The 26,003-nt window shown below is 40.8% G+C and overlaps 1 protein-coding gene across 1 annotated transcript in view; it reads right to left on the bottom strand.

The window, feature by feature from the left end:
- LOC139751792 (isoamyl acetate-hydrolyzing esterase 1 homolog) overlaps nucleotides 1-26,003 on the bottom strand; it is an 81,032-nt gene that overhangs the window by 28,362 nt on the left and 26,667 nt on the right. The window contains exons 2-3 of the mRNA XM_071667329.1: nucleotides 15,719-15,774; nucleotides 12,719-12,929 (exon numbers count right to left, since the gene is read on the bottom strand). Coding sequence (XP_071523430.1) covers nucleotides 12,719-12,929; nucleotides 15,719-15,774 — 267 coding nt within the window. The remainder of the gene's footprint in view (nucleotides 1-12,718; nucleotides 12,930-15,718; nucleotides 15,775-26,003) is intronic.

Here is a 26,003-nt window from a genome sequence, read left to right as displayed (position 1 = left end):
AGTTGTGCGCAGGAGGATGGATGTGCTGGAAATGAGATGTTTGAGGACAATGTGTGGTGTGAGGTGGTTTGATCGAGTGAGTAACGTAAGAGTAAGAGAGATGTGTGGAGATAAAAAGAGCGTGGTTGAGAGAGCAGAAGAGGGTGTTTTGAAGTGGTTTGGGCACATGGAGAGGATGAGTGAGGAAAGATTGACCAAGAGGATATATGTGTCGGAGGTGGAGGGAACAAGGAGAAGAGGGAGACCAAATTGGAGGTGGAAAGATGGAGTGAAAAAGATTTTGTATGATCGGGGCCTGAACATGCAGGAGGGTGAACGGAGGGCAAGGAATAGAGTGAATTGGAGCGATGTGTTATACCGGGGTTGATGTGCTGTCAGTGGATTGAATCAAGGCATGTGAAGCGTCTGGGGTAAACCATGGAAAGCTGTGTAGGTATGTATATTTGCGTGTGTGGACGTATGTATATACATATGTATGGGGGGGGTTGGGCCATTTCTTTCGTCTGTTTCCTTGCGCTACCTCGCAAACGCGGGAGACAGCGACAAAGTATAAAAAAAAAAAAAAAAAAACGAATATCATACTGAATCAGATAAAGTAACTCTGGCTTGCAAACCCCAATCTGTAAATGGTAGGGCATGCAGAGTAAACACTAGATCTGCATCTACTGGAATACAGACCGAAACATTTTCGCAATGGTTGTGGGAGCAGAGTCACACTATTTTACTTTGCCATGATTATGAACTACAACTAAATCCTTAAAATACCATCTTCATTTACCAGCCTTTTATCATCAAAGGACACCATGGCTGTTGAAAATTTGAATAAATAAATCAGGTTAATATTTTCAATTTGCCATATAAAACACCTGGTACTGTATAAATTTCCTTTAATAACAAAATGAACTACAAGGGCTGTCAGTTTTGAGCACTCTCTCACAGGCCACATTTAATGCAATATGTTTGATTGATTCATCATAATTTTTCCCTACTTTTCCATGTGCAAAAGGCCTATAATGTCTGGTAAAACATGGACGGGTGATGATGTTGATAATGTGGGTAGGTATTTGAGGAAATGTATCATCTGTACTTTTGTCTTAACCCTGTAATTACTGATATTTTTTGAAAACTCATATAAAACATTCACCATGTGTGCACAATCATCATTTGTGCTATTACTAGTATCCTAAAGAAGCCTTCATATGTAACTTATAAGAGAGCAATGATGATGTGGGTATGCATCTCCATTAGCATGACGTTATAATTGCCTTGTTTAATGCTTGGTGACCAGGAATGCAACCTGGGCACTAATCAAGGTATGGGTGTAATTCTAAATTGGTGCTAAAGTGACTGAAACATGATTCACTGATGGCAAATCATATATGTAACGTAACATACATGCTTCTTAGACAATGTGATCTCATGGAGAATGTTCAGAAACTTTTATACTTCTCGAGGTGCAAATTAAAAGTATCAGAGAGGACAATTAGTTTTTGTTTGTATTAAAGCAGGGTTGTAGCCACACACAACCTTAATCCACCAACCATGGCAAAAATCTAATACGACGGGGTTAAAAAATGCAAATGTGATAACCCTTAATGGCACAACTTACTCGTGACATTCCACCATTATTCCCAAACAAAGACCAACCTAGTCATTTGCTTAGCAAGATCAAAACAAATATTGGTTACATGGTACACAGTTCAATTAACCCTTAATCATTCAAATAATTTAAGCAAAAATTTCCCCAATCAATACACTACATAGCTACAAATATCAGGATGCTAAGCAATACTCAAGAGTGTTCTTTACTTGTCTGCTAATGGGAGAATAACAACATTGCTCTATGCAACACACCAATATCTCAAACAAAATTTGTTAGTTTTCTATCTATCTATCTATCTATCTATATCTCTGACCCCTGTTCCACCTGGAACTTCCTCAAGGGCATGGCTATGGCAACAGTCTCTATAAATAAAGGACTCCAGTCACTTCTTAGCCTTAATTGCATCACCCTTAATAGGCCACTGGCAGAGAGCAAGTCTAGTGCAGTGTTTACAGAGGCTCCAACCCCATGTTCTTAATGAATACTTCCATCCAATGCTCCTAACTACTATTGCTACCTAATGCTCCTGCCTAAAAGTTTCTACCAACTATTACTATCTACTGCTCCTACCGTTTTGCCAAAAGACAGGGTTAACACATAGTGCTATTCACACGAAAATATAGTTATGAAGAATAAGCTGCATGAGTTAAGTATTGTAAAGTGATACAAATGACAAGGAGAGATTGTATGTTTGTGGACAGAATGCCAGTATTCCACATGTTAGTGAGGCAGAAAGAAAAGTCTACCTGGGTTGCAGGAATGCAACTTCACAAGCACTGAAGTGCTGGCTCACCAAGCTAGTTTTAAAAAATCTAACTCAAGCAATCTAAATAGGATTTGGATGATTTCTTCTAAGTGTAGTCTAAATAAACCCTCTTTAAGCAACATGTAAGCTATAGTAATTCTATATACATATGAGTTGTTATTGTCTTACAAATCAAAGTATACTCCATTATGACACGATTTTCTAACAGAATACGAATCTATAGTGGGCTCAGCCAGAAGAATGATTACAGGTCCAATTTAAGTAATACAGGCATATTTCATTTTCAGATGTGAGCGAAGATGTATCAAAAAACACAGAAATTGTTATTTGAAGCAAAAGTACAAATATTGTACGGTAAAATATTATGAGGATATGTGGTATTCCCTGGTTAAATAAGATACATCATGGCAGAAGTGGGGGGCTGGAAAACCTCCCCTCCTTGTACTCAAATTTCTAAAAGAGGAAACAGGAGTCATGTGGGGAGTGTTCATCCCCCTCAAAGGCTCAGGCTGGGGTGTCTGAATGTAAGTGGATGTAATCAAGAGGAGAAAAAAGGAGAGATAGGTAGTATGTTTGAGGAAAGGGACCTGGATGTTTTGGCTCTGAGTGAAACGAATCTCAAGGGTAAAGGTGAAGAGTGGTTTGGGAATGTTTTGGAAGTAAAGTCAGGGGTTGGTGACAGGACAAGAGCAAAGGAAGGAGTAGCACTACTCCTGAAACAGGAGTTGTGGGAGTATGTGATAGAGTGTAAGAAAGTAAACTCTAAACTGATATGGGTAAAACTGAAAGTGGATGGAGAGAGATGGGTGATTATTGGTCATATGCACCTGGGCATGAGAAGAAAGATCATGAGAGGCAAGTGTTTTGGGAGCAGCTGAGTGAGTGTGTTAGTGGTTTTGATGCACGAGACTGGGTTATAGTGATGGGTGATTTGAATGCAAAGGTGAGTAATGTGGCAGTTGAGGGAATAATTAGTGAACATGGGGTGTTCAGCGTTGTAAATGGAAATGGTGAAGAGCTTGTGGATTTGTGTGCTGAAAAAGGACTGATGACTGGGAATACCTGGTTTAAAAACAGAAATATACATAAGTATACGTATGTAAGTAGGAGAGATGGCCAGAAAGCGTTGTTGGATTATGAGTTAATTGATAGGTGCACGAAAGAGAAACTTGGATGTTAATGTGCTGAGAGATGCAACTGGAGGGATGTCTGATCATTAACTTGTGGAGGCGAAGGTGAAGATTTGTAGAGGTTTTCAGAAAAGAATAGAGAATGTTGGGGTGAAGAGAGTGGTGAGAGTAAGTGAGCTTGGGAAGGAGACTTGTGTGAGGAAGTACCAGGAGAAAATGAGTGCAGAATGGAAAAAGGTGAGAGTAAAGGATGTAAGAGGAGTGGAGGAGGAATGGGATGTATTTAGGGAAGCAGTGATGGCTTGCGCAAAAGATGCTTGTGGCATGAGAAGCATGGGAGGTAGGCAGATTAGAAAGGGTAGTGAGTGGTGGGATGAAGAAGTAAGAATATTAGTGAAAGAGAAGAGAGAGGCATTTGGACGACATTTGCAGGGAAATAGTGCAAATGACTAGGAGATGTATAAAAGAAAGATGCAGGAGGTCAAGAGATAGGTAAGAGAGATGTATGGTAATAAAAAGAGTGTGGTTGAGAGAGGAGAAGAGGGTGTTTTAAAATGGTTTGGTCACATGGAGAGAATGAATGAGGAAAGACTGACAAAGAGGATATATGTGTTAGAGGTAGAGGGAACGAGGAGAAGTTGGAGACCAAATTGGAGGTGGAAGGATGGAGTGAAAAAGATTTTGAGCGACAGGGGCCTGAACATGCAGGAGGGTGAAAAGCATGCAAGGAATAGAGTGAATTGGAACAATGTGGTATATCAGGGTCTACATGCTGTCAATCAGGGTTCCCACTCTTTTACTGACATAAAATTCAAGGCTTTTTCCAGGATATTTCCAGGATCTGTAAATGTTTTCCAGGATATTTTCTACAGGGTTTTCAGCCCACTTAATCTTAAATGGACTTCAATGGCCAAACAATCAGGATAACACTAATCATTGGTTTGTGTTTGTTCTATTGAACACATTTATAACTTAGTCACCATGTCAGTTCTAATGATTTAGGACTTCACTTTTACTGACAGGATTATCAAGAGCTTTCTGTATGAGGCTGGCTTTCAATGCTTCATAAGCCACAAGATGACCAACTTGTTTTGGACTCAAATAAAAAGCCCTTTCAATTTTTAAAGATTCAATAATTTTAGCGTTAGCTATTTCCTTGCAACATTCATCCGTAACTTCCTCTGAAAACTGTGTCTCTCTTGTTAAAGTTCTTGGTTCCAATTCAATGCTAACTAAACGCTTTGAAAGTAAACATGCGATATTTATAAAAAATTTCGCAATCTTTGAACGTATTTGTATTTAACGATATTGCATTGGGAAAAAAGACTTTAACCCAATCTGAGTCAATAAGAGTTGACTTGGCAAATGCGAAGCACATTTTTTCAAAAAATTGGCCATCACGATCATTATTAACCATTGCTTTCATTACTCCATAACAGATGTGAGCAAGCGCTATCGAGACCACGATTTCAGTTCGATTCATACCATAAAACTCGCCCCACAAAAAAGCCGCAATATAGCATTAAAGTATATTCAGGGTACGAAAGCGAGGGACGAATGAGGCCCAAGGGAAGTAACCTTTTCCAAACTTCCGTTTCAAGGGTTTTTCCCGGACATTTTCAATTTTACGTGTTTCCCAGGCCTTTTCCTGGCCGGGAGCACCTCAAATAAAATTCCCAGGTTTTTCCCATTTTCCCGGTGGCGTGGAAACCCTGTGTCAATGGACTGAACCAGGGCATGTGAAGCGTCTGGAGTGAACCACGGAAAGATTTGTGGGGCCAGGATGTGGAAAGGGAGCTGTGGTTTCGGTGCATTATACTTGACAGCTAGAGACTGAGTGTGAATGAATGTGGCCTTTGTTGTCTTTTCCTAGCACTACCTCGTGTGCTTGCTGGAGGAGGGGGTTGTCATTTTATGTGTGGCAGGGTGGCGAAGGGAATGAATAAAGGCAGCAAGTATGAATTATGTACATGTGTATATATGTATATGTCTATGTATGTGTGTGTATATATATATATATATATATATATATATTTTTTTTTTTTTTGCTTTGTCGCTGTCTCCCGCGTTTGCGAGGTAGCGCAAGGAAACAGACGAAAGAAATGGCCCAACCCACCCCCATACACATGTATATACATACGTCCACACACGCAAATATACATACCTACACAGCTTTCCATGGTTTACCCCAGACGCTTCACATGCCCTGATTCAATCCACTGACAGCACGTCAACCCCGGTATACCACGTCGATCCAATTCACTCTATTCCTTGCCCGCCTTTCACCCTCCTGCATGTTCAGGCCCCGATCACACAAAATCTTTTTCACTCCATCTTTCCACCTCCAATTTGGTCTCCCACTTCTCCTCGTTCCCTCCACCTCCGACACATATATCCTCTTGGTCAATCTTTCCTCACTCATTCTCTCCATGTGCCCAAACCATTTCAAAACACCCTCTTCTGCTCTCTCAACCATGCTCTTTTTATTTCCACACATCTCTCTTACCCTTACGTTACTTACTCGATCAAACCACCTCACACCACACATTGTCCTCAAACATCTCATTTCCAGCACATCCATCCTTCTGCGCACAACTCTATCCATAGCCCACGCCTCGCAACCATACAACATTGTTCGAACCACTATTCCTTCAAACATACCCATTTTTGCTTTCCGATATAATGTTCTCGACTTCCACACATTCTTCAAGGCTCCCAGGATTTTCGCCCCCTCCCCCACCCTATGATCCACTTCCGCTTCCATGGTTCCATCCGCTGCCAGATCCACTCCCAGATATCTAAAACACTTTACTTCCTCCAGTTTTTCTCCATTCAAACTTACCTCCCAATTGACTTGACCCTCAACCCTACTGTACCTAATAACCTTGCTCTTATTCACATTTACTCTTAACTTTCTTCTTTGACACACTTTACCAAACTCAGTCACCAGCTTCTGCAGTTTCTCACATGAATCAGCCACCAGCGCTGTATCATCAGCGAACAACAACTGACTCACTTCCCAAGCTCTCTCACCCCCAACAGAGTTCATACTTGCCCCTCTTTCCAAAACTCTTGCATTCACCTCCCTAACAACCCCATCCATAAACAAATTAAACAACCATGGAGACATCACACACACACACATATATATATATATATATATATATATATATATATATATATATATATATATATATATATATATATTTTCTCTGTCGCTGTCTCCCGTGTTTGCGAGGTAGCGCAAGGAAACAGACGAAAGAAATGGCCCAACCCACCCCCATACACATGTATATACATACGTCCACACACGCAAATATACATACCTACACAGCTTTCCATGGTTTACCCCAGACGCTTCACATGCCTTGATTCAATCCACTGACAGCACATCAACCCCGGCATACCACATCGCTCCAATTCACTCTATTCCTTGCCCTCCTTTCACCCTCCTGCATGTTCAGGCCCCGATCACACAAAATCTTTTTTCACTCCGTCCTTCCACCTCCAATTTGGTCTCCCTCTTCTCCTCGTTCCCTCCACCTCCGACACATATATCCTCTTGGTCAATCTTTCCTCACTCATTCTCTCCATGTGCCCAAACCATTTCAAAACACCCTCTTCTGCTCTCTCAACCACGCTCTTTTTATTTCCACACATCCTCTTACCCTTAAGTTACTTACTCGATCAAACCACCTCACACCACACATTGTCCACAAACATCTCATTTCCAGCACATCCATCCTCCTGCGCACAACTCTATCCATAGCCCACGCCTTGCAACCATACAACATTGTTGGAACCACTATTCCTTCAAACATACCCATTTTTGCTTTCCGAGATAATGTTCTCGACTTCCACACATTCTTCAAGGCTCCCAGAATTTTCGCCCCCTCCCCCACCCTATGATCCACTTCCGCTTCCATGGTTCCATCCTCTGCCAGATCCACTCCCAGATATCTAAAACACTTTACTTCCTCCAGTTTTTCTCCATTCAGACTCACCTCCCAATTGACTTGACCCTCAACCTTACTGTACCTAATAACCTTGCTCTTATTCACATTTACTCTTAACTTTCTTCTTCCACACACTTTACCAAACTCAGTCACCAGCTTCTGCAGTTTCTCACATGAATCATCCACCAGCGCTGTATCATCAGCGAACAACAACTGACTCACTTCCCAAGCTCTCTCATCCCCAACAGACTTCATACTTGCTCCTCTTTCCAAAACTCTTGCATTCACCTCCCTAACAACCCCATCCATAAACAAATTAAACAACCATGGAGACATCACACACCCCTGCCGCAAACCTACATTCACTGAGAACCAATCACTTTCCTCTCTTCCTACACGTACACATGCCTTACATCCTCGATAAAAACTTTTCACTGCTTCTAACAACTTGCCTCCCACACCAAATATTCTTAATACCTTCCACAGAGCATCTCTATCAACTCTATCATATGCCTTCTCCAGATCCATAAATGCTACATACAAATCCATTTGCTTTTCTAAGTATTTCTCACATACATTCTTCAAAGCAAACTCCTGATCCACACATCCTCTACCACTTCTGAAACCACACTGCTCTTCCCCAATCTGATGCTCTGTACATGCCTTCACCCTCTCAATCAATACCCTCCCATATAATTTACCAGGAATACTCAACAAACTTATACCTCTGTAATTTGAGCACTCACTCTTATCCCCTTTGCCTTTGTACAATGGCACTATGCACACATTCCGCCAATCCTCAGGCACCTCACCATGAGTCATACATACATTAAATAACCTTACCAACCAGTCAACAATACAGTCACCCCCTTTTTTAATAAATTCCACTGCAATACCATCCAAACCTACTGCCTTGCCGGCTTTCATCTTCCGCAAAGCTGTTACTACCTCTTCTCTGTTTACCAAATCATTTTCCCTAACCCTCTCACTTTGCACACCACCTCGACCAAAACACCCTATATCTGCCACTCTATCATCAAACACATTCAACAAACCTTCAAAATACTCACTCCATCTCCTTCTCACATCACCACTACTTGTTATCACCTCCCCATTTGCGCCCTTCACTGAAGTTCCCATTTGCTCCCTCGTCTTACGCACTTTATTTACCTCCTTCCAGAACATCTTTTTATTCTCCCTAAAATTTAATGATACTCTCTCACCCCAACTCTCATTTGCCCATTTTTTCACCTCTTGCACCTTTCTCTTGACCTCCTGTCTCTTTCTTTTATACATCTCCCACTCAATTGCATTTTTTCCCTGCAAAAATCGTCCAAATGCCTCTCTCTTCTCTTTCACTAATACTCTTACTTCTTCATCCCACCACTCACTACCCTTTCTAATCAACCCACCTCCCACTCTTCTCATGCCACAAGCATCTTTTGCGCAATCCATATATATATATATATATATATATATATATATATATATATATTATTTTTTTTTTATTATACTTTGTCGCTGTCTCCCGCGTTTGCGAGGTAGCGCAAGGAAACAGATGAAAGAAATGGCCCAACCTCCCCCCATACACATGTATATACATACGTCCACACACGTAAATATACATACCTACACAGCTTTCCATGGTTTACCCCAGACGCTTCACATGCCCTGATTCAATCCACCGACAGCACGTCAACCCCGGCATACCACATCGCTCCAATTCACTCTATTCCCTGCCCTCCTTTCACCCTCCTGCATGTTCAGGCCCCGATCACACAAAATCTTTTTCACTCCATCTTTCCACCTCCAATTTGGTCTCCCTCTTCTCCTCGTTCCCTCCACCTCCGACACATATATCCTCTTGGTCAGTCTCCCCTCACTCATTCTCTCCATGTGCCCAAACCACTTCAAAACACCCTCTTCTGCTCTCTCAACCACGCTCTTTTTATTTCCACACATCTCTCTTACCCTTACGTTACTCACTCGATCAAACCACCTCACACCACACATTGTCCTCAAACATCTCATTTCCAGCACATCCATCCTCCTGCGCACAACTCTATCCATAGCCCACGCCTCGCAACCATACAACATTGTTGGAACCACTATTCCTTCAAACATACCCATTTTTGCTTTCCGAGATAATGTTCTCGACTTCCACACATTTTTCAAGGCCCCCAGAATTTTCGCCCCCTCCCCCACCCTATGATCCACTTCCGCTTCCATGGTTCCATCCGCTGCCAGATCCACTCCCAGATATCTAAAACACTTCACTTCCTCCAGTTATATATATATATATATATATATATATATATATATATATATATATATATATATATATTTTTTTGCTTTGTCGCTGTCTCCCGCGTTTGCAAGGTAGCGCAAGGAAACAGACGAAAGAAATGGCCCAACCCACTCCCATACACATGTATATACATACGTCCACACACGCAAATATACATACCTACACAGCTTTCCATGGTTTACCCCAGACGCTTCACATGCCCTGATTCAATCCACTGACAGCACGTCAACCCTGGTATACCACATCGATCCAATTTACTCTATTCCTTGCCCTCCTTTCACCCTCCTGCATGTTCAGGCCCCGATCACACAAAATCTTTTTCACTCCATCTTTCCACCTCCAATTTGGTCTCCCACTTCTCCTCGTTCCCTCTACCTCCGACACATATATCCTCTTGGTCAATCTTTCCTCACTCATTCTCTCCATGTGCCCAAACCATTTCAAAACACCCTCTTCTGCTCTCTCAACCATGCTCTTTTTATTTCCACACATCTCTCTTACCCTTATATTACTTACTCCATCAAACCACCTCACACCACACACTGTCCTCAAACATCTCATTTCCAGCACATCCATCCTTCTGCGCACAACTCTATCCATAGCCCACGCCTCGCAACCATACGACATTGTTGGAACCACTATTCCTTCAAACATATATATATATATATATATATATATATATATATATATATATATATATATATATATATATATATATATATTTTTTTTTTTTTTTTTTTTTATACTTTGTCGCTGTCTCCCGCGTTTGCGAGGTAGCGCAAGGAAACAGACGAAAGAAATGGCCCAACCCCCCCCCCATACACATGTACATACACACGTCCACACACGCAAATATACATACCTACACAGCTTTCCATGGTTTACCCCAGACGCTTCACATGCCTTGATTCAATCCACTGACAGCACGTCAACCCCTGTATACCACATGGCTCCAATTCACTCTATTCCTTGCCCTCCTTTCACCCTCCTGCATGTTCAGGCCCCGATCACACAAAATCTTTTTCACTCCATCTTTCCACCTCCAATTTGGTCTCCCTCTTCTCCTCGTTCCCTCCACCTCCGACACATATATCCTCTTGGTCAATCTTTCCTCACTCATTCTCTCCATGTGCCCAAACCATTTCAAAACACCCTCTTCTGCTCTCTCAACCACGCTCTTTTTATTTCCACACATCTCTCTTACCCTTACGTTACTTACTCGATCAAACCACCTCACACCACACATTGTCCTCAAACATCTCATTTCCAGCACATCCATCCTCCTGCACACAACTCTATCCATAGCCCACGCCTCGCAACCATACAACATTGTTGGAACCACTATTCCTTCAAACATACCCATTTTTGCTTTCCGAGATAATGTTCTCGACTTCCACACATTTTTCAAGGCTCCCAAAATTTTCGCCCCCTCCCCCACCCTATGATCCACTTCCGCTTCCATGGTTCCATCCGCTGACAGATCCACTCCCAGATATCTAAAACACTTCACTTCCTCCAGTTTTTCTCCATTCAAACTCACCTCCCAATTGACTTGACCCTCAACCCTACTGTACCTAATAACCTTGCTCTTATTCACATTTACTCTTAACTTTCTTCTTCCACACACTTTACCAAACTCAGTCACCAGCTTCTGCAGTTTCTCACATGAATCAGCCACCAGCGCTGTATCATCAGCGAACAACAACTGACTCACTTCCCAAGCTCTCTCATCCCCAACAGACTTCATACTTGCCCCTCTTTCCAGGACTCTTGCATTTACCTCCCTAACAACCCCATCCATAAACAAATTAAACAACCATGGAGACATCACACACCCCTGCCGCAAACCTACATTCACTGAGAACCAATCACTTTCCTCTCTTCCTACACGTACACATGCCTTACATCCTCGATAAAAACTTTCACTGCTTCTAACAACTTGCCTCCCACACCATATATTCTTAATACCTTCCACAGAGCATCTCTATCAACTCTATCATATGCCTTCTCCAGGTCCATAAATGCTACATACAAATCCATATATACATACAAATCCATATATATTATATATATATATATATATACACATATATATATGTATAGGTATGTATGTGTGTGTGTGTGGACGTGTATGTGGGTGGGTTGGGCCATTCTTTTGTCTGTTTCCTTGTGCTACCTCGCTAAGCACGAGACAGTGACAAAGTGTAAATATAAATAATAAATATATATATATCCTAGGATGAGCTTGGTACCCATTATCCATTATATCAACCAATTCCTTGGGGTGGATGAACAACTAGGTTGACTGTGGACTGTGGATCAATTGTTACAAGCAGAATTTAAACATGCACTTAACACTTGGGAGCCCATGAATGTGTCATATTCAGGAACACTAACCGCTACAACACAGAGGTTCATCAGAGATGACTTTACGTAAATCAATGGCTAACAATACTGTACTAAAATTAGATTTTATATGATAGACAAGAGGTTGTTACAATGGAAATTGGTTTTAAATAAAAAAGTAGCAAGAACTACTCTGTCATCCAAGTGTAGAATCAGCCAGCTTGTGAGTGATGCTTTCACTGCACCAGTCAAAATAATCCTATTACTGCAACCACATCTTACATCTTGCTCAGCTGTCAAAAATGATATCATTGCATACAATTGGCTCAACAAATATTGTTTCTACTTCCAAGTTACACTCAAGTCCTAATTCATATAATGGTGTTTTACATATACTGGAATAAGATACTAATATTTTTGTAAAGTTGTGTCAATATCCAGTGTGCAAAGAAAACACATACTCCCTTTTAAGAGATTGCTGCAGACCATTTTACGATATGAATGTCATGCACTTGGCCCCTTCACAAACAACCTACAGATACAGTAATAATCTATCACAAAAAAGCATATATAAGTTCATGTATATAAGATACTTTCTCAGTTACATACCTGAAAATATACAACAATATCCTTAAGATTCTGAACATACTCTTGCAGAGGTACAGTCTGCTGAGTATTTGCAATGTCACTTGCATCATTAGCTCCAAGGAATATTGTAGCTCCTACAGCATCTTTAAGATCTGTAGCCAGATGTGGCAAGAGTGCTAAGGACTGGCGGGTGTTGTAGCCGGAAAACCCCCGACTGACTATATCTGCTCGTCTAGCAAAGAAGACTAAGTTGTAAAATTCCGAAAGAAAACATTAACTTAATGTAATTCTATATAACATATTTTCTTTCCTCAGTCATAGATGGGCAGTCTGGAATAAGCAAGTCTAAACAGGTAATATAAAACAAATCATGAAAAAGGAAATAACATCTAAAATTCAATAAGAATGTAAAAAGAGCCATTGGACATCACATGACTGAAAAAAATGATACATAACTCGCAGGATTCATACTCATACTGGTCAATTCACAACAAACAGTGCACATGAATAATTTTCTATCTACACCCTAAAGTATCAGTTTATAAACCAAATATACAGTACTTCAACTAGCTCATAACCTCCATTAAGACTTTTCTCAACAGCCAATCTATTAAACAGAAACCATGATAATTACCACAACCATCATATCAAAATGAGGCATAGTTTTGAGTGGAACAGAACAATTGTCTTTATAAGATCCTGAGGGATTCTTTTTCTTGTCTAAATCTGAGAGCAGTTAGTCTGTGTGGTGTTCCTGTGTTGCTGTTACTGGTGTGGGGATTGAATGTCGTGTGTGTCGTATGTGATGCCTAAAATGGTTATCACTTTGTTCAATGGAAGCACCTGTTTAATTAAGGTTCTTGGAGGGTGTGAGCTGGATTCATGTCTGTTTGAGTTAAAAGAGCAATTAAAGACTTCTCTGGAGATACGTACATTCTGATCTGGTTGAGCCATTGTTCCAACTGTGTAATTCCTCATTTTTTTAACTAATGTGGTGTTTGCTTGAGGCAATGGAAGGCTGTGTCGGAAGAGAATGAAGATAGTTAGAGAAAGAAGAGCGTTTTGGGGAACTTCAATGAAGAGTCCAGGTGTTTCCCTCATTAGCAAGGTACCACCAGAAACACACAAAGAAAAGGCCTCAATTACTCATGTCTATTCTCTAGTTGTCATATATAATGCATCAAAACCACAGCCCCCTATCAATAATTAAATCCTACAGACCTTCCAGTGATTTCCCCAATCTGATTCTTGTGCTGTAGTTCAATTCACTGATATGTTGTTCCCTGCAAAACACATCACTCCAATGTGCTCTCACATCTAGGGTGGTTCTAGCTCAGTATCTTTACTTGACAGAGTTCGAGTTAAAAGCGGTCTGACATAAACTGTCCCAGGATAACTTCTAAACTTGACCCCCTTGCCCTATGCTGAAATGTTGGTTCACTTTCCCTCTTCTAAAGGTATTACTTTGGTTTTGCTCCCAAGAGCTGGCTGCTTGTGTGCCCCCACCACTAGCTAGACTATGAAATACTCGGCAAGTTGCTACCTAACACGAAGCTCTGGAACTCTCTACATTCTCATGTTTTTCCTAATAACTATGACCAAGCACATTTCAAAAGACAGGTCTTTCACTTTCTCAAAAATTCATAAATACTTTCTCTTGTCTTTTCGTTTCGTTTCATAATTCTCTCTATATTTCAATTAAGCTCCAGCCTTGACATGAACTCTTGTCCACAACTGGAGCCTTCAACATAAAAGAAAAAAATATCCTCCTACATGTTTGGCCCTTAAGCCTTCTAAGTATCTTTAACTCCATCCTTCCACCTCTTCCTTGGTTTTCCTCTTTTCCTAGATCTCTCAACTTCTGACATGTATATCCCATCATCACCATTTCCTAACTCATCCTCTACATATGTCTAAACCATTCCAGCACCCCCCCCCCCCCCCTTTCAGCACTCACATACATACTCACCTTGCTACTACATCTCTATTAACCTATCATTTCTTTGTCAATCAATCCTCCTTACACAGACATTCTAATATTTTTGATAATAAACAACTGACTTCTACATTACTCTCCAGTGTTTATACTCTATAATGTATGACATTATACATGACTTTATAAATCATCATTCTACATCTGAAGCGTCTGGGGTAAACCATGGAAAGCTGTGTAGGTATGTATATTTGCGTGTGTGGACGTGTGTATGTACATGTGTATGGGGGGGGGGGTTGGGCCATTTCTTTCGTCTGTTTCCTTGCGCTACCTCGCAAACGCGGGAGACAGCGACAAAGTATAAAAAAAAAAAAAAAAAAAAAAAAAAAAAAAACATCTTTTAACAATCCACTCATGCCAAGGACAAAGGCAGGCAGATAATAAAAAATGTAAAGTACTAAAATATTAATTCTCCATAAGCATTTCTCTCACAATTACAAGAATCAGTACCATTTGTATTGCTTCTAGGGGGTGAGACATCCCATTTACACACCTTTACAGTGGTCCAGCAATATTTTGCATGCCATTCTGAAATACAAACTAAATGTGAAGAGGCAACTTAAGTGAAATTTGTGGATTTAAGACAATCAGACAGAATATGGTAGTGATTAAGTCCTGTAGTTAATAAAATACTGATAAAGTCCTATGGCTGTACAGACACAGATCATGTGGAATGATAAAAAATAAATATACACAAACCTGAATATAAACAAGTGTACATGAGTTAGGTGTAGTAGTAAGTACCTGAGGGAAGATCAGAGCCAATGTGGGTCTGACAGAGGGAGTATGTCAATGAGATTAAGTGGCAGAGTTGAAAAGACGTGAAAAATCTATGATATTAGGAACAGGTTCTGCATAAACAAGTCTGCCAAATAAAAAAAAAGTCCTATGGAAATCTTACATAGATAACTTGTATGAAAACAGCATTCTAAAATATAAAGCATAAAATGCATTATATTTTCTATCACTATACACAGTGTGACACTTAGAGTCATGAAGTTAATATGATTAACCGAGTATCTTCTTACCTCTGAAAATGATCTGCAAGAAGAGTTCCCCAGCAGCCTTCAGCACTGAAACAAAACTTTAAATATTATTAGACCTGTAACTTTAATGTTGCTTTGGTTAAATTTCATTACTACTCATAAAAACAAAAAATTTACTTCAGAATATAATTCCATTCTAAACAAATCCTACAAATGTGCACGTTATACTCTTGCCTACAGAATGTACAGAAAAAGTGAAAAAAACAGAAAAACTATGGTGCAATGCAAGGGTGGCAAACCTAATCCTATAATCTACATACAGATATCTTTGCACAGCCTAAAGCCATAAGACGATTTTACAATACAATGGTAGATCTTCAGATTTGGAGGAGCCAACAACCATCAGTCCTCAACCCTCCAGAGGAACATGCAATAATTTCTAATGCACACAAGAAGTGAAAAAAATCTTATCCCTATTCTTATGATTAATGACTGCATGATTTTTTGTAAGAATGACATAAAACTCAATCTGCATTGCCACTAGGAATATGAGGTACTCCACAAGTATTTTCAGGTATACAAAATGAGTTGCGTGGTATTTTCTAGCTGATACTGATCTTGAATTAGAAACATTCAAAATCTCGTAAGAGTGACTACCTATCTATCCCTATCTCTGATGCCTGTTCCCTTAGGGAACTACTATGAGGGGCTGGCACAGCCACAGCAAAAGTCTATTACTGTGAACTCCAGTGCTGCTTCTTACCCTTTAGCATCTCACCGTCAGTGGGCCTCTGGTAGAGGGCAACTCTAGTGCAGTGTTTTCAGAGGCTTCTACCTAATGTTCCCACCAATAACTGTTACCAAATGTGTCTACCTAAAGTTTCAACCTACTTCTCTTTAAGTCTTCCAGCTAATGTTCTTACCAACTACTTCTACCAAATGTTGCTACCTAAAGCTCCAGTCTAATGTTCCAACTACTTCTACCTATTGCTCCTAACATTTTGCCAAAAGCCTGGGGTAGCACTTAGCACTCTGAGAGATTGTATGTTTGCGGACAGAATGCCAACAGTCCACAAGTGAGTGAGGCAGAAAGAAAAGACAGCTATCCAAGTCAAAGGAGTGCAACTTGACACCCTTGAAATGCTGCCTCATTACACAGTCATCACTGACACACCCAATACCTAAGCGGGCAGTAACTGTAATATACCTCCCTGATCGGTGGCTGCCTCACAACTACTACACAGCAATACATATCATTACATAAAATGAGGGCGCAGAACTTATATGGGCTTCCTTGACAAATCAACATGTACTTTCCAGTTTATAGAAAAAGTTAAGGCTACAGTGTGGAATGCCACTATGAATATTAATGGCCTTATATTCACAAAAGTGGCAGAGGTGGCCAAATCTAGTACTGGTCCTCATATATGGTTTGCTGCTCACCACTAAAAGATCCTATGAGGTCAAGTGCTTACTAAGGGTTCATTCTAATAAGGTAATAACCCAGATCCCTCCATCTCAACTGCTCTCCTTGATCCAATGCATTTATAATAAAATCCACTAAATAATATTAAACACAAAAAAATCACAAGTGCTGCTGGATATTTTGTGGGTCACCATCCTTGATGCAAGTACTGTACACCTTGTAATCAGACTGAAATGTATGCTAGGTGTTGGTCCATAAAAAAATCAAATACTGTAATTCTTAGTCTACCTTCAGCACAAAGCATAGTAACTTATAGAAATACACTGTTTAAAACAATGTTATTCATTCATTTATTCTATTATACTTAACTGCTGGCTCCAGCATTAGCGAGGCAGCGCAAGGAAAAGGACGAGGAATGGCCCAACCCACCCACATACACATGCATATACATAAACGCCCACACACGCACATATACATATATATACATTTCAACATATACATATATACACTTGTGCAAATCCATACTTGCTGCCTTCATCCATTCCTGTCGCCATCCTGCCACACACGGAGTAGCATTCCCCCAGCAAGGCAGTGCCAGTTAAAGACCAAAAAGGCCTCATTTGTTCACATTCAGTCTCTAGCTGTCATGTGTAATGCACCGAAACTATAGCTCCCTTTCCACATCCAGGCCCCACAGACCTTTCCATGGTTTACCCCAGACAATTCATATGCCCTGGCTCAATCCAGTAACAGCATGGTGACCCCGGTATACCACATCGCTCCAGTTCACTCTATTCCTTGCACGCCTTTCACCCTCCTGTATGCTTTGGCCCTGATCGCTCAAAATCATTTTCACTCCATCATTCCACCTCCAATTTGGTCTCCCGCTTCTCCTTCTTACCTCCATCTCGGACACACATATCTTCTTTGTCAATCTTTCCTCACTCATTCTCTCTATATGTCCAAACCATTTCAAAACACCCTCTTCTGCTCTCATAACCACAATCTTTTCATTACCACACATCTCTCTTATCCTTTCATTACTTACTCAATCAAACCATCTCACACCACATAGTGTCCTCAAACATTTCATTTCCAACACATTCACCCTTCTCCGCACAACCCTATCTACAGCCCATGCCTCACAAATACATGACATTGATGGAACCACTATCCCTTCAAACATACCCATTTTGCTCCCCAAGACAATATTCTCGCCTTCCACACATTCTTCAATGCTCCCAGAACCTTCGCTCCCTCCCCCACCCTTTGACTCACTTCCGCTTCCATGGTTCCATCCACTGTTCAGCCCACTCCCAGATATCTAAAACACTTCACTTCCTCAAATTTTTCTCCATTCAAAGTTACCTCCCAATTAACTTGTCCCTCAACCCTAAGGAACCTAATAACCTTGCTCTTATTCACATTTACTCTCAGCTTTCTTCTTTCATACACTTTATCAAACTCAGTCACCTCATTTTGCAGTTTCTCACCCGAAGCAGCCACCAGTGCTGTATCATCAGTGAACAACAACTGACTCACTTCCCAAGCACTCTCATCCAGAACAGACTGCATACTTGCCCCTCTCTCCAAAACTATTGCTTTCACCTCCCTAACAACCCATCCATAAACAAATCAAACAACCATGGAGACATCATGCACCCCTGCCGCAAAACGACATTCACTGGGAACCAATCACTTACCTCTCTTCCTATTCATACACATGCCTTACATCCTTGGTAAAAACTTTTCACTGCTTCTCTTAAAACCTTCCACAAAGCATCTCCATCCATCCTATCATATGCCTTCTCTAAATCCATAAATGCTACATACAAATCCCTCTGTTCTCTAAGTATTTCACACATACATTCTTCAAAGCAAACAACTGATCCATACATCCTCTACCACTTCTGAAACCACACTGCTCTTCCCCAATCTGATGCTCTGTACATGCCTTCACCCTCTCAATCAATATCCTCCCATATAATTTCCCTGGAATACTCAACAAACTTATACCTCTGTAATTTAAACACTCAACTTCATCCGCTTTACCTTTGCACAATGGCACTATGCATGCATTGCGCCAGTTCTCAGGCACTTCACCATGATCCATACAAACATTGAAAATCTTTACCAACCAATCAACAATACCGTCACCCCCTTTTTATATAAATTCCACTGCAATACCATCCAAACCCGCTGCCTTGCCAGCTTTCATCTTCCGCAAAGCTTTCACTACCTCTACTCTGTTCTGCAAACAATTCTCCCTTACCCCTTTCACTACACACACCACCCCAACCAAAACACCCTAGATCTACCAATCTATCATCAAACACATTCAACAAACCTTCAAAATATTCACTCCACCTCCTTCTAACTTCATCACTACTTGTTATTACCTCCCCATTTGCCCCTTCACCAATGTTCCCATTTGTTCTCTTGTCTAATGCACTTTACTTACCTCCTTCCAAAACATCTTTTTATTCTCCCTAAAATTTGATGATACTCTCTCACTCCAACTCTTGCACCTTTCTCTTGACCTCCTGCTGCTTTCTTTTATACATCTCCCAGTCATTTGCAATGCTTTCCATCAAAAATCACCTAAATGCCTCTTCTCTTTCTCTAACAATCTTACATCTTCATCCCACCATTCACTACCCTTTCTAATCTGCCCACCTCCCACCTTTCTCATGCCATATGCATCTTTAGCTATCACTGCTTCCCTAAATACATCCCATTGCTCCCCCACTCCCCTTATATCGTTTGCTCTCACCTTCTGCCATTCTACACTCAATCTCTCCAGGAACTTCCTCACACAAGTCTCCTTTCCAAGCTCACTTACCCTCACCACTCTCTTCTCCCCAACATTCTCTTTTCTTTTCTGAATACCTCTACAAATCTTCACCTTCGCCTCCACAAGACAGTGATCAGACATCCCTTCAGCTGCCCCTCTCAGCACATTAACATCCAAAAGTCTCTCTTTTACACGCCTATCAATTAACACATAACCCAATAACACCCTCCGGACATCTCTCATACTCACAAACATATTCTTATGTATATCTCTCTTTTTAAACCAAGTACTCCCAATCACCAGTCATTTTTCAGCATACAAATCCACAAGCTCTTCACCATTTCCATTCACAACACTGAACACCCCATGTACACCAACTATACCCTCAACTGCCACATTCCTCACCTTCGCATTCAAATCATCCATCACTATAACCCAGTTTCATGCATTAAAGCTGCTAACACACTCACTCAGCTGCTCCCAGAACACTTCCCACTCATGATCTTTCTTCTCATGACCAGGTGCATAGGCACCAATAATCACCCATCTCTCTCCATCCACTTTCAGTTTTAACCATATCAATCTAGAGTTTATTTTCTTACACTCAATCACATATTCCCACAACTCCTGCTCCAGAAGTAGTGCTACTCCTTCCTTTGCTCTTGTCCTCTCACCAACCCCTGACTTTACTCACAAGACATTCCCAAACCACTCTTCTCCTTTACCTTGAGCTTTGTTTCACTTAGAGCCAGAACATCCACGTTCCTTTCCTCAAACACACTACCTATCTCTCCTTTTTTCTCATCTTGGTTACATCCACACACATTTAGACACCTCAGTCTGAGCCTTCCAGGAGGATGAGCACTCCCCACATGACTTCTTCTGTTTCCCCTTTTAGAAATTTTTTCCTTTAAGTTAGGGTGCTTTCACTGAGGAGGCAACTTCCAGAACTTTCGAATCAAATCAGAATAATGCCACATCTTTAAACCCTCACCTTCTTGATGCACTAAAAGTTCCAATTACACTGCAGACAATTCTGCAGTAACAGGCTTGAAGACTGGACAGATATTGTCAACACTGAAAGAAATGAGTTTCAGCTTCTGTCAGTCTCTAAAAATCCTTTAAATCTGTTCCAATTCTTGAGCAGTTGTTTTTCAATTACTTTAAAAAATCAAACTTATTTCAGGTTATGAGAAAGGTCAAAGTCTCTCAATATTAGGTTTGTTGGCAGAAGCCTTATTAGTCAAGCTCATTCTGCGACTTAAGTCACAAATCTAAAGAAAAGAAATGTATAACAAATAGGTTTTGAAAGATGAAAATCTCATTTTTTCCTAGGTAGCATGAGATTCCCTAAGATTATATAGGTCACAATTTAGCTCGTCCCTAATATTTTGGTAAGGAGACACTAGTCTATGCTCACCCTCTGTGATTAACCTTCAAAGTATCAGCAACCATTCCTGGTTGGGGCCTACCATCAGGCAATCAGCAACCCCCACCAAGCTCATGTCATAGCCCCACTCCCACTGACAGCTCATGAGTTCACATCTTTTACTGAGTACCAAACTAAAAGCAGTTAAAGGGAAGGGGTTTTCTGAAAAAGATGGGAGGGCCAAGCAGGGAAAGAGAACTAGGAAAAATTTTTGCAGACACCACCCTAAAGAGAAAGGTTTTTCAACTGTTAAAACCTACCTTTCTCTCCTCAGTGGTCTGTCCCATGAGCATGAAAGCATTCCCACATGCAGGAGGAGGGCTGAGAAAACTTTTCAGTAAGACTAACCATAAAGCACAAAGGAGAATAAAAGTACTCAATAGAGACCAAGTTCTCCAGGAGATATCCCAGTACCAAAGGGTAAATCAAGCATGTTTAAACTAAGGCACCAATTGAGGATGGTGGAGGAAAGGTGCCTTGCTAGAATCTTTAACCAAGTTTGCTCCAGCAAATGGTAGACTGAGATGTAGAATTTGCAAGCATCAGAACAAAAGGCTACTAAACATATGTTAACATGAAAAGGACAACTAAAATCAACAAGGGAGAGCTCAGACAGTGGTAGTAGTGACCACTCCCATAACCTTCCCTCTCTTATAGACCTGCATCTTTTTCTAATCAGTATACCAACATTCATGATCTTTCTAGTAACCTATCATCTGTTGAACACTATCTGTCTTGTACCTCTCAAAATATCTTACCTCTCTCTGAGACCCAATTGTCTGATGATGTTCTCACAAGCCCCTTTCTCATGCTCAGCTATAATTTCCACTCATGATTCAGTTCACAGGGGCTGTCTGTGCTCATTTGAACAACACCTGTGGCATGCCTCATGGACCTTAAGTCCCCAAACTTTGATGTTATGTAGCTCTAGGTCTGTCTCCCATCTAACACTGTTTTCCTTTGTTTCACCTACTGTTCTCATTCTACAAACTTTATAACCTTCTTCAACTATAAACACTCCTGACATACTGTCACCCACAAGATGAGATTATCAACCAAGGGGATTTCCATATTCACCATCACAAATGTTTGAATTCCTCTATGCAGATGGTGGGGGATTGAAGCCCTCAGGTTTTCCATTCTCAGTGATCCAAAGCAAAGTATCACCCACCACATCCATATTCCTAACTGCTGTGATATTCTGAATCTGTCTTTCACCTCTAATCCTTTGCACTGTAGCGACACAATCTTGCCCCAAATTGGTTTATCAGACCAAACTCTTATAAATGTATCTATCTTAATGGCAACTCCCCCTCCAGAAGCCCCTTATAAATGTAAATACTGGCACTTCAACAAAGCTGAATGGAATTACTTATGAAAATTCTTTTCCGACTCCTTGGGTATATAATTGTCTCATGTGGTGATGCTTCTGTCTCCGCCAAATGCATAGGAGAGGTTACTGTTGCAGGAATGTATCTATGCCCTTTTCCCTTAAGATGAACTCTTCCAATCCTTGGCTCAACCATTTATTTCTGAAGACGTTCAAGGAAATGGATCAGGCATATCTAGCTTGGTAAAACTCAAGTTCTTCCAACTTCTGTTCAATATTCATCACTGCCCATAATCATTGCAAGTACATTGTCCGTGAGGTAAAAGCATTTCTTCATTCAAAGGAAGTGTAATAACCTCTCCTCTTCATCCACTGATAGGTCTGTCTGGTCTTTAGCTAGGGGCACTGTTAACAACTTCTTTTGCTCTGTATTCCATTAGCATGGTACAATACAGGTACACCACCGATTTTCCGGCACTCTTGGTTCCAAAGCCTTGCCGGATTAACCATTCTGCCGGACCAACCATGGACATGTAATATTAATTCATCAACACACCTCTAAACCACTAATCATACATCGCCTATGGGTCTAAAGTATACCAGGGACTGCTAGAAATTTAAATTAAACAAATAATAAATGTTTGAGCACCCTAAGATGGCAAGTCTGTCCTTAGATTGTTTGAATCCTGTGGGGTCTTCTTCATCTTCTGTTGTTAGTGTTTTCCCAGGTGTGCATTGCCAGAATAATGGTTTTATCTGCATTATACACCTGCTCAGAACTGAGGTGCTCGTCAGCTATGAGTTTCACAAATTCGTCACATACTCGGCAGCTCCTTCATGGTTTGCAGACCGCTTTTCTCCGCACACTTTACTCATGGAAATTCCATGACACTTCTTGAATCTTTGAAGCCATCCTTCACTATAGTAATGCTCATGTTGTAATCTAAGATCTTTATAGAACAACTTAGCCTGGTCTATTATCATGCTACCTGATAAGTCCATTCCATCACTCCGACACTGTCGAAACCATTCCATCATCACTTGATCATGCTCAGTACTCTTACCATCTTTCATAGTTTTTCTAATCGTCATTTGCTTCTTGGAATCACTGTCTGCATAAAATTTCAATATTTTCTCCCTTTGCTTCTTTATATCATAAACAGTTGATGAACCGATACTGTAGATGTCACACAGCTTATGCACCAAAACACCACGGCCCATTTTTTTCAACAGTTCTACTTTATGTTGGATCGATATGGACTGTTGTTTACGTTTGACACCCGGACTGACACTCTCATAGAAGCCACAGCTAGAGTTAACTTTAAGGAAAATAAGCTAAAAATCTCACAGAATTGCAGTATCACCACTAACAAGTGCAGTTTCAAGAATGTAAGTAAGCGCGCCCTACACACAACACCATCTGTGGCCGCCCAGTAAACTAGTCTGGTGGCTGTGGTAACTTCAAGTTCCCTCATGTAATTCTGTCCAGACTAAAGGAAGTGCCAAACCATCAGTTGCCGGAAATTCGATGGTGCACCTGTAGCTGTCTCTTTCAGAGACGAACCAACTCCCTTTGGTTCTCACTTCTTCTCTACCTTAGATGACTCTACTATTCATTCTCCCTCTAATGTTCTTCTTACTAATCCTATGCCCCTACTCATAATCTCTTCTCTAACCGTCCAAAAAGTGCCTCTCTCTCTATGGAGACAAGCAAGGCTTACAGACCTGATGGCATCCATTCCCAGGTAATAAAACAGTATGCCTCCAAATATGAGCCTTGTTCATCTATTAAGTTTCTGTTTCAAAAATCAGACCTTTTACTTTGTCTTGGAAGCATTCATTAGCAAATCCCATCCTTAAGAAGGGTGACCATTCTAACCCCTCTACATATCATCCTATTACTTTGAGATGTATTATTTCTAAAGGCTCTGAATCCATCCTCAACACCCAGTCCCATATCCTCAGATATCTTGAATCTCACAGTCTTCTGTATGATCACCAATATGCCTTCCATATGTCAATATCTTCAGTTGATATTCTTTTCAATCCTACTAACCTCTAGTCATCATCCCTGAAAGATTTTAGGGACTCCTCTGCAGTTTTCCTTGATACATCCAAAGTTTTTGACAAGGTATGGCACCAAGGTCTCATTTCTAAGCATTCTTCTTTTGGCTTCCACCTCTAACTTTGCTCCATCATGCTTAGCTTCCTCTCTGATCAATCTATCTCAGTGGTTGTTGATGGATTAGCCTCTTACCTTTCTCCAACAACAATGGTGTCCCTCGAAGTTTTGTCCTGTCTCCTACTTTTTTCCCATTTTTTTCAATGATTTCCTTTCTTCTACAAATGACCAAATACACTCACAAGATGATGACTCAATGCTGCATTCCTCACCCTTCAAATCTGCACCTACATCTATTACTCAATCTGCATCTCCTCAATAAACTCAGCTTCAGACAAGATACCTCAGTGGGGAAGACAAAATCTGGCTACATTCAATGCCTCCAAGACCCAGTTTCTGCACATGTCTCTATTGAAAATTCCTCACAACCTTCCTCTCTCTTTCAGCAGTTCTGTAACTTTACCTCTTGACGCAATGAACACACTTGGTATTACTATAAAATCCACAGTCTTAAAAACCACAAATTAGGGAAATAGTTGTGTCCCTCTAAGAACCTGGCAGTCTTGATCAGATGTCACATTTTCTTTCCTTCCAAACAGTTGGTCCGTTTACAGAAAGGACTGATCCATCATTGTATGGAGTACTGCTCTCATATCAAGGATGGTTCTAGTTCTGCATCCTTACTTGACAGACTTGAGTCAAAAGTGGTCCAACTGATCAACTCTCCCAGGGTAACTTCAAAACTTGACCCACTTACTCTACACTGCAATGTTGGTTCACTTCCCCCTTCTAAGGGTTTTACTTTTGATTGTGTGCCCCTACCACTAACTAGACCATGCAAAACTCAGCAAGCTGGTGCATCACATGATTACTGTGTGGCTGTTGGCAACTCATGGATGGGCCATTTTCATAACTGTTTCTTTCCCTCCACCTTAAAGATATGAAACTCTCTACCCTCTAATGTCTTCTCCAATAACTACGACCCGGCTTTTTATAAACAGCAGGTTTCTCACTTCCACCAAAATTCATAAATACTCTTCCCTGCCTCTTCATTCATTCTTTCACTAATCTCTTTATATTTCACTTAAGGCCCAGCCTTGATGTGAAAGGCTGTTTGTGACTGGAGATCTTTTTTTACATTTATTCAGACAGCAACAAAGCAAAAAAATGTCTCCCGCGTTATCGAGGTAGCGCAAGGAAACAGACGAAAGAATGGCCCAACCCAC

This window comes from Panulirus ornatus, chromosome 12 (assembly GCF_036320965.1).
Source record: "Panulirus ornatus isolate Po-2019 chromosome 12, ASM3632096v1, whole genome shotgun sequence".
Taxonomy (NCBI): domain Eukaryota; kingdom Metazoa; phylum Arthropoda; class Malacostraca; order Decapoda; family Palinuridae; genus Panulirus; species Panulirus ornatus.
This window is presented reverse-complemented; position numbering and strand designations above follow the sequence as displayed.